The sequence below is a fragment of the Argopecten irradians genome, chromosome 2 (genome assembly GCF_041381155.1).
Source record: "Argopecten irradians isolate NY chromosome 2, Ai_NY, whole genome shotgun sequence".
Lineage (NCBI taxonomy): Eukaryota > Metazoa > Mollusca > Bivalvia > Pectinida > Pectinidae > Argopecten > Argopecten irradians.
In genome coordinates this window covers 33824438-33835594 of record NC_091135.1, presented here as the reverse complement: position 1 = coordinate 33835594, position 11157 = coordinate 33824438, and the positions used below count along the sequence as shown (strand labels likewise).

General features: G+C 35.6%; 1 protein-coding gene across 1 annotated transcript; it reads left to right on the top strand.

The window, feature by feature from the left end:
* Nucleotides 1–1215: 1215 nt before the first annotated feature.
* On the top strand, nt 1216–8502 carry LOC138316613 (plasminogen-like). Its single transcript, XM_069258288.1, has 5 exons — nt 1216–1408; nt 3663–3698; nt 5310–5489; nt 7223–7675; nt 8276–8502. Exons 1-5 carry the CDS (start codon nt 1216–1218, stop codon nt 8500–8502), a joined length of 1089 nt encoding a protein of 362 aa, XP_069114389.1.
* Nucleotides 8503–11157: the final 2655 nt, after the last annotated feature.

Sequence of the window (11157 nt, the reverse complement as noted above, 5' to 3'; positions counted from 1 at the left end):
TTTATCTGGTAAATATCGATATAAACACTCGAACAACTAAATATAAATTGTCTTAATTTTATCGTAGTGTCAAACACAAAGAAACGTTAGATAGAAAGTAGAAAACTAAGGAGGAAGAAGTAAAGGCCGATTCAGGTAAATAACACTGTTGATAAAACGTTTATTTATTCATATTTAATTTTTGTTGTTTTTATACTAAATCTGGTTTTCTGATTCATTAAAACAAATCCGAGAAAGGCGCGGAAACGCGTATAGAAACGTTGACGTTGCGAGTTGATTCGGGAAAATTATCCATTGAAAAAGCAATGGAATCGTACGTTTCAAGGTATTTTATTTTATCAAGTAGTCTGAAAAAAATCATTATAAGCATTGATATTTTCCCAATTTGCATCCAAAATGTCTTGGCATCAATGCTTAGATAAATATATACTTAATGCTATTTAAGTTACCCATGAATCGATATTCATGTGTGGCGTTTCGATTACTACTACGATATGTACATGTACACCGCCATCAGACCAGGCAGCAACTGTACACAAAGGTGCAAAATATGCGAGGATCAGCCAGTCACACTCAACTCACCGTCGTTTAAGCAATGCACTGCATTCAGTTAGCAGTGATGACAGGATGGATGCCGACCGGACAATGGAAAAATGAATTGATTAAAGCGCGCTATTCCCATTGAATATAATCATGGCAAAAGCATTTATTGAAAAAACAATAGAAGATGGTCTCAAATAAACAATGGCCAATATTATCATTCAATTAGTTTTGTTAAAATGTACCAAGTCTGGATATACTATATGTAATTCGACATCGATGTAATGGAAACAATCTCTAGTACTTCTCTGGCACAAATATCAAGGCGAAAACGGCAATGATTCACGATTAAAATTTTAAACCTTCTTTAAAAAATGTCAAGGTAAAAGATGCAAAAATAACGGTTGAATTATTAAAATGTCGATAGAGACGCCTTAATACCTAAGGGAAATACTAAGAGTAGCATAGATAAAGATAAAAACCACCACTTCATTATGACTTACACACTTGAAGTTTCATGTACATGTTTCGAACGTAAAACCATAAGAAGAAAAATACGCAAAAATGCAACATATTGGAAGAGAATTACAATCATTTTTCACGTTGCTGTTATTGGTTTGTTTGCATTTAACAATTGTCGCAACGGATGGAAGTTTTTACAAATCTTTGAGGTGTATGGCCGTGTTGAAAGTGACATCACGCATTCCAAATCTGACACTTATACAATGTGCACTAGGCAGTTCCATGGACGGCGAACTAGCGTTCTCCTATAACGTTAATACCGGCATGTGTGAAGTCGTTGTTGAAGACATAAATGGAATAGCAACTTGTCTTCCAACGAGCGGTGGGCAGTACTTCAAAATCCAAGGTAAATAGCATTGTTTACATTTGGGGCCTCGCAATTTCAGCAAAAGTCAATAAGATTTTAATCAAAAGGCATAATGTGTACCGTTTTCATGATAATAATGCAGTGCTGTATCTTACTAAGATCTTAAATACGTTTTCAGTACTTACAAAGTAATTGTCCACTCCTAGAGTAAACGGAAAATGTCCATTTTTAGACATACATGTATAACAACCGATGAAAACAAGACACGTCTTAGCATACAGTGGATGCTAGATGTTGTTACAACTATATTATTTCATATCCAAATTGTACAGGTTTAAAAGCTTCCGACTAGTACTCCATAGTGCTATTCAGCATCGTGAGTTATAAATAGCTAATTTTATTGTATGAATTAATACTGTTATCAAACTAGCCACATGTAGATATGGATAATAAATAATGGATGACACGTCCCTGGTAATACTGGGAACAGAATAATGTCTTTTATTGTTACTGAAATAATATCTAAAAATAAATAATACACTACAAACGGACTAGACTAGATATAAAGCATAATAATTCAAAAAATAAATAGCTGTTATTTCTCCGTTGGTATTAACAACACTAGAAAACGTAGGTAAGTAAAAAGTAATCGACGAATGTTTATTTTTCGTAAAGGCCATCTACTTTTATTTTTTTTTTAATTTAAAGGTTTCTTGAAATCATAAATAACATAGGAAAATAGATATCGATGGCCTAAGATAAGGCAACAACATAAAAAATTGCAAAATTTCCTGCGTTATATTATATATGATAACTGTGATGATTCATTTCGGTGTACTGCCGTCTGGCGCAGTAATAGTCGACTGCCGCGCGGTATTTAGGACGACGGCGGGAAAATAAGACGACCAGCGTTATGAAAATTAACATTTTATTTATTTCAATTATTTTTCAGAAGATGATGATAAGTGTAGTATTATTAGTAAGATAATAACTTTTACGATATTATAAAATAGTCGATCTCGTTTTACATTCCCAATTTAAAACTAAAAGCCGTTTCGGAAAGGTAGTGGGCCTTTAACTGTTATAGTTAACGGATATAGATAAGTACCTAAACAAGTGTAGTATTTAATAATCGAGAAGGTAGAGTCTAGTAATGTATCTAATGTATCAGTAATTACGAATTTGGCATAAATCACATTGGTATCCAAACCTGTATTAATCAGAGATGATACCCGGTCGTTCTATTTACTTGTATAGACTATATCTGTTTGTTACTGTTCATCAGCCAATCAACCTTTTTGGTTTCGATTGTTTATCCCTGTATGGGGGCGTATTTTCTGCTTTGATAATTTGGATTATATAACATTTAAAGTCTAAAGATAATTCACTAATACTTGTATATTAATACAATAAGATCATGTTACTGATTCAGAATAACCGTTTACATATGCATTTACATTTTATTTACATAGTTTTCAAATCAGGATACTGTAATGACATCAGTTTTAGCCAAACCACATGACTGTTTCAAAACAGTATTTTTTCTAAGCGATCATCTCTGTATATCCATTTAAAACTGATTTCTACAGTAAAAACCTTGTTTATTCATATGATTTTTCATTTTGTTTTAACTGTTTATCTAGTTTAACCTTTTTGTCCCTTGGGGGTCATTATACACATGTTTGACTACAGTGCTTTTGAAGTGTTCTTTATGACACTATTTATGCCATTTTTACAGTCTATTTTATTTCAAAAGAAAATGACGCTATACATAAATAATTGTAACCTCCTCACTTTTCAGACACCACGATTGTAAACACAACACCGCTTGACCATGGTAGGTGAAAAACAATTTCATACTTTCCGCCTGTAAAAGTATGTGTAAATGGGTCAAATGATTTAAAAAAAACGGCATCCGGATTTACCTTCCGAAACGTATGACCCACGGATACATTATGCTTTATGATAACAATTACATGATGCTAACTTACAACAAGTAGTATTTCTGTGTAAGATTTAAAATATTACGACACAAATTAAGAACTTTCCATTATGAATCTGTGTACCTATTCAAATTAAGCCAATACATGGTTTAAAAGAGCAGCGGTGTTGATCTTATGAAACATCATAGAGAAATAAAATTATTCAATCATGGAATATTGTTCTTTAATCTCCTATACTCATAACACATTTGTATTCGTGTTTTTCATAAAAATGTAACTTTACAAAAATTTTGAATATAACGTCTGACATATATTCATTCTTGGTATTTTGTTCATTTGATTTCTTTCAGAAACCTCAACATCGGACACGATGAGATTTGGTCCAGGTGAGTGAAATGTAAAAATGTAGTATTCGGATTTTTGTTTTTCGTTTTTTGAAAACTCACGGTTTTTAGAAGAGTAATTTACTTCTTAGTTGTAAAATGTAACATTTGATATCCTCGTCTTCCCACTTCACGTTTAGAAACTAGTACTTACATGTAGTAACGAGCATTCCATTTTTGAATGAAGGGCAAAGGTCGCTTTTATTCTGACTGATGGGTTACGTAAAATTCCCATCTTTGGAGACATATTTGTATATCTTTAAGTAATTAACATTTTTTGTTTAGAATTAACCTTCGATAATGTCATAGTAATCATAAAAAACCGCATTTGAAAAATGCGCTACTACAGCATATTGTCGAGCTTCGTACCAATCAGTCATTTGAATGCAATGCTTAGTAGTAGGTGTATAATTATGTTAATAAATTTTATTGTAATACAAACGAATTCTGCCATTGACCTAAGGCCTAAATGAAAAGACAAAAAAAAAAAAATGAAAAAATAATTCGGACTAGAGTTACATGGACACGGGTTTGGAATGCTATGTTAAAATGCTATGTACAAATTGTTTACATATTTTGTTATTTATCAATATCATCTAGCATTACGACAGTGCACCCAAGTGAATCATATGATTTGATCACGCACTCCTATATACTATTTGATTGTTCATTTCCACTATATTCGTGCTTCCGTTGAAATCCACGAATTCCAAACAGCAATGAACATTTAGAAATTCATACCTAGGAGCGTTAAGTCAATAAATTATATGAACAAGTGAACCACGAAATGTAACCCTCGCGAATATGCTTCGTATAAGGAACAGCAAAATAATGGCTACTGGTGTGTTGAACTTGTCTGTGGTAGGGTGTGTGGAAAGTTTATCACGGCATTTAACTTGATATTGTTGTAATGTGGATTCGACATATTTTGTTGAAAAGATCATTTTAGTTATTTCAAAATTTTAATCATTAAAACTTATTCTGAACTATATCGTTCTGCATTGGCTGAAAAGTAATAAGTCTCGGCTGGTCAATCGATAAACAAATATGTACAATGCCTGGACCAAATTTTGAAATAATGTTCCATCCAATGAACGATTAGACAGCTAAATTAATTATAGAACAATAATTGGGGGTGAGTGAAAGTTTTCTTTTATACCCTAATGGTTGGTTAAGTTTTTTTGCTAATGGAGGTTTGAAAGGCCACCAGAGAAAAACATCGTAATTATGTTTAAATATCAATGCGTCATTGGACAATCGAGACAAGCTGTTGTGTTTTAAATAGGAAATATATTGTTTTACCTTATAAATAATTCCAGTCTCAAATATGTTTCGACAAATAGAGAAACAATCCAGTACATGTATATCAAACATCGTAATACATAAGTGAAAACTAGTCCCAACTTGTAATATTTTAATGTTTTTTTTGTAACAAACAATTAATATTTTATATTTATTGTAGAAAGGTTTTTTTAAATTCCATATAAGGAAAGCGTATAAATATGTTTATAGTACCCTAACGTAATGAATTTGGACTACCAAGTCTATTTTAATCGAAACATATCGTTGCTACTAAGCAATACAGTAATAATTGAGTACATGTGCTATTTTCAGACCAATGCCCAGTTCCCCTACCGTCCATGAACAACGAATTAGACTTTCCATATATGGGCGATAACTCTAGAGCCATCTACAGATGCTCCTGCTTGACCGACTCACCACCGGTTGACTACTGCCCTGTGGTGAAATGTTCTGGTCAGCCCAACATCACAAACTCCATTGGATCCTGTTCAGGTAACAGCTGTGATATGTGTTTATGGCTCTATAAATCGCTGCTTTGGTACAGATTAACAAAGACGTATTGGTCAGCTTTTCTTAGTGTATACTTTATGGTTGACATGCAGTGATTTATAAAAATGCTACTTCCATGGTTTATAAAGATTGTTTCTCCTTATTCTATGCAGCACTCAATATCCAATTTATTGCTTCGGTTTATTAGCGATAGGGAAGTACTGACAAAAGGTTTATAAGTATACTGAAGACCATAGATAAACCACCAGTGCAAGGAAAAATAACAACAATTTTATACATATCAACTAAATTTGATTCTTATAATCGCAGCGCTGAATTTCCGATGAGTAAAATGTGTTGATAATGTTTCGAGCAGACGATCGCTTTAATACATTTTCTCTTCACTTAAAATAACAATTAAATGAACGCATGTATGAAAGAAAGGAAGAACGGATGGCGATGAGAACACTGCAAATTAGAATGACAAGAAATGGAATTTTCACTTTCATAATTGAAGACGCTGCAAAAGCTCAAAGTAAGACGGAAAACATTTAAATCCTCATTTTTCACTGTCCAGAGGTATATCTCCGCCATTTTTTATGATATGACCTTATATGAAAGACAACGTTTCAAATTATATCTGAAGACAACATCACAATGTTCGGACGGAAAACAACAACATTGCAATATTTGAAGAAATAAATCTCCACCATTTTAAATTCTATGACCTTAAAAATGGAAACTATATGTTCCCGAGAGCATGTTCGTTCATATCCAACCTTCAAAATGTTTCTGTGCTAAACGTACCCCGTTCCGTTTGTTCACAAGAATCGTGGAAATCAGGAAAGTTAATAACAAGAAAAAATAATCATAGAAAATAAACCCTAAACAAAAAAACAAAAACAAAAAAATATATCTTTTTTAGAGAAATGCAAAATTCCAAAAGGAATATAAAAAAGTAGATACAGAAAACATCAGGCATAAAACAATGACGCTTTTAAATAATTTTGAAACGAAACTGTCTTTCAGGAAATATGTGTATAAAATGACTGAGAAATCGTTGAAAACTATTTACAATCAGTGCATTCTTTACCACTACACTATATGCTACAAAATATGTTACATGTAGTACCATCATTTTTTATAGACTTTTAATATTCATTTTGAGTTGTTATTTATCATTTTAAAAATCAAACCTATGTTTTATAAACATTGCCTATGTCACTCTATTGATACAATTTGGTGCTGAAAAAAAAAATAGTTCTTTTTGATTTTTCGGCATTTAACGTAATACATTAGTTAGGTACGATGTCAATCTACATCATTTGGTAGGTATGTCATAACTAACAGTTACCGACCTACGCATTATCCAATTTGACTGAGTGTTTGAGGGTATTTGAACTGTTCTTAGTTCGAAAGTTTAGCAAGGAAAACTTAAGAGGACCCGTATGCTAGTTTTTTTGCTCTCCGTAATTAACTTTTTGTGTATTGTTTCTGCTACCATGGCCATTGTAAGATATAACTGAGCATGTGCTTAATACTTTTTAAGTAGCATGTACAGCCAAACATGTCTATAGAGATCACCATAGGGACCATGATCTCTATACACAGTGTCGGTTGTGTTGAATTTCACCGTTTTTAGACTTAACGAAAGTGGCACTAATGAACGGGTGGTATTTATGCAGAGATGGTCATTCAGGAAGGTTTGTGTGTATGTATTTCATTTCTTTTCACAGTGAAAGACGCGTTCATCCTTCTTAATATGTGGACCTTTGATCATGAATATGTAGGGGGCGTAACCTGTACTCTCAGTGGAATACCGTGTCAGAGATGGGACAGTCAAGAACCTCATTCCCATTCTGTTTTCAAAGGTAGAAGTGATCTCGGAAACAGGTGTAAAATTGGAGATGAAGATCGCCCTTGGTGTTACACAATGGATCCTGATGACAGATGGGACTATTGCCCTGTAGAAGAATTAAAATGTGTAGATAAAACATGCGGAGCCCCACCAGTTATACCGAATCCTCCATCGTATTCAGGAAATATTACAATACAACGGCCATTTAATGGCTACCAGGAATTAGCTTGGTACCAGTGCGATTCCTTGACAGCGCCAAGCCCCGAACAAAATTGTCCGGTGACAGTATGTGATGGCTCCAGTTGGTCTGAAGCAAATATTTCATGTTCAGGTAAGTTAAAATTTATTATGATGGTGAATTTACGAGACCTGAAGTTTACGTTTAATTAGAAGTGCAAGTTTTCAAATACATATATTATTTAAGAAGCGCATTACGCTCACATAATGAAAAGATATGGTAACAAAAATATTTTATTTTGGCGGCCGCCATTTGAAATTTCTGACAGCTATTTACATAGCGGCCACCACATAAAACATTTCGTTACCTTTGAAAAATAGTCCTAGGTGAGCCTAATACGTTTCTGTATTTTCAACATAAATGTGACTGCAAGTGATTCAAGGTTTTCTTTTAAGACCGGTCTATTTCGATCGAGGCTTATTTTAAAGATTTAATGGACTTATAATCAACACAAGACGTAGACAAAGCGACGATAACATTAGCATTGGTATGTTGAAATAAAACATTATAGCGAACACTTCTAATTTTCTGAACTCGGCATATTATAGTGAAAGCACGAGCATGGTATCCTGAGATAATCTATATGTAAGGAACTTTCAATAGCATAGATGGCAACACATTTCCCCAGCACTACACCATATCGATACACTTAATAACTCTAATTCCATTTGATGGCTTGTGTTACATTTATAGTGAACGACTGCTACCAAGGTTCGACATACAACGGCAAGGTGTCCTGTACACAAACTGGCATCACTTGCCAGAGATGGGATAGCGATGAATACCATAATCATCCCGAAACTATGGGACGCAGTGACCTTCATAATTGGTGTCGAATGACTGGAGAAAACAGACCATGGTGTTATACAACAGTCTACAACAAACGATGGGATTTCTGCGCTGTGAAACCATGTCCTTAGTTATACAACTTTGTTTTGAAGAAGAGCAGATCTTGTGAACACTGTATCATATTTTGCTTTACACAAACAGTCATCGCCATGCAAGTGTTTTCGTATATGTGTTTTGGTCTGAAATAGCGGTTCACTAAAGACTAGTCAATGTTGAGAATTACATTATCAATATGGATATATCTCCCGCGAATACGCTTCAAAAGTAAATCGCGAAAATTTACACCCACGACATTAAACCACTATACAATAGACATAACTGATAAGTACTGACGATGCTGTGATGTCTACTGGGACATACTAGTTATAAGTACTGACGATGCTGTGATGTCTACTGGGACATACTAGTTATAAGTACTGACGATGCTGGGATGTCTACTGGGACATACTAGTTATAAGTACTGACGATGCTGGGATGTCTACTGGGACATACTAGTTACAAGTACTGACGATGCTGGGATGTCTACTAGGACATACTAGTTATAAGTACTGACGATGCTGGGATGTCTACTAGGACATACTAGTTATAAGTACTGACGATGCTGGGATGTCTACTGGGACATACTAGTTATAAGTACTGACGATGCTGTGATGTCTACTGGGACATACTAGTTATAAGTACTGACGATGCTGGGATGTCTACTGGGACATACTAGTTATAAGTACTGACGATGCTGGGATGTCTACTGGGACATACTAGTTATAAGTACTGACGATGCTGGGATGTCTACTGGGACATACTAGTTATAAGTACTGACGATGCTGGGATGTCTACTGGGACATACTAGTTATAAGTACTGACGATGCTGGGATGTCTACTTGGACATAATAGTTATAAGTACTGACGATGCTGGGATGTTACTGGGACATACTAGTTATAAGTACTGACGATGCTGGGATGTCTACTGGGACATAATAGTTATAAGTACTGACGATGCTGGGATGTCTACTGGGACATACTAGTTATAAGTACTGACGATGCTGGGATGTCTACTGGGACATACTAGTTATAAGTACTGACGATGCTGGGATGTCTACTAGGACATACTAGTTATAAGTACTGACGATGCTGGGATGTCTACTAGGACATACTAGTTACAAGTACTGACGATGCTGGGATGTCTACTAGGACATACTAGTTATAAGTACTGACGATGCGGGATGTTACTGGGACATACTAGTTAAAAGTACTGACAATGCTGGGATGTCTACTGGGACATACTAGTTATAAGTACTGACGATGCTGGGATGTCTACTGGGACATACTAGTTACAAGTACTGACAATGCTGGGATGTCTACTAGGACATACTAGTTATAAGTACTGACGATGCTGGGATGTCTACTGGGACATACTAGTTACAAGTACTGACGATGCTGGGATGTCTACTGGGACATACTAGTTATAAATACTGACGATGCTGGGATGTCTACTGGGACATACTAGTTACAAGTACTGACAATGCTGGGATGTCTACTAGGACATAACTAGTTATAAGTACTGACGATGCTGGGATGTCTACTGGGACATACTAGTTATAAGTACTGACGATGCTGGGATGTCTACTGGGACATACTAGTTATAAGTACTGACGATGCTGGGATGTTTACTGGGACATACTAGTTACAAGTACTGACAATGCTGGGATGTCTACTGGGACATACTAGTTATAAGTACTGACGATGCTGGGATGTCTACTGGGACATACTAGTTAGAAGTACTGACGATGCTGGGATGTCTACTGGGACATACTAGTTACAAGTACTGACAATGCTGGGATGTCTACTGGGACATACTAGTTTTAAGTAATGACGATGCTGGGATGTCTCTGGGACATACTAGTTACAAGTACTGACAATGCTGGGATGTCTACTAGGACATACTAGTTACAAGTACTGACGATGCTGGGATGTCTACTGGGACATACTAGTTACAAGTACTGACGATGCTGGGATGTCTACTGGGACATACTAGTTAAAGTTGACGATGCTGGATGTCTACTGGGACATACTAGTTACAAGTACTGACGATGCTGGATGTCTACTGGACATACAGTTTAAGTAATGACGATGCTGGGATGTCTACTGGGACATACTAGTTACAAGGACTGACAAACTGGGATGTCTACTAGGACATACTAGTTACAAGTACTGACGATGCTGGGATGTCTACTGGGACATACTAGTTACAAGTACTGACGATGCTGGGATGTCTACTGGGACATACTAGTTATAAGTACTGACGATGCTGGGATGTCTACTGGGACATACTAGTTATAAGTACTGACGATGCTGGGATGTCTACTGGGACATACTAGTTACAAGTACTGACAATGCTGGGATGTCTACTGGGACATACTAGTTATAAGTACTGACGATGCTGGGATGTCTACTGGGACATACTAGTTAAAGTACTGACGATGCTGGGATGTCTACTGGGACATAATAGTTATAAGTACTGACGATGCTGGGATGTCTACTGGGACATACTAGTTAGAAGTACTGACGATGCTGGGATGTCTACTGGGACATACTAGTTACAAGTACTGACAATGCTGGGATGTCTAATGGGACATACTAGTTATAAGTACTGACGATGCTGGGATGTCTACTGGGACATACTAGTTACAAGTACTGACGATGCTGGGATGTCTACTAGGACATACTAG

Excerpts from the sequence above, each read along its gene's own strand:
- LOC138316613 (XM_069258288.1), top strand. The coding sequence starts at position 1,216 with ATGGCCGTGTTGAAAGTGACATCACGCATTCCAAATCTGACACTTATA. Across the intron at positions 1,409-3,662 it reads GCAGTACTTCAAAATCCAAG|AAACCTCAACATCGGACACG; the intron begins GTAAATAGCATT and ends GATTTCTTTCAG. Across the intron at positions 5,490-7,222 it reads CTCCATTGGATCCTGTTCAG|TGAAAGACGCGTTCATCCTT; the intron begins GTAACAGCTGTG and ends TTCTTTTCACAG.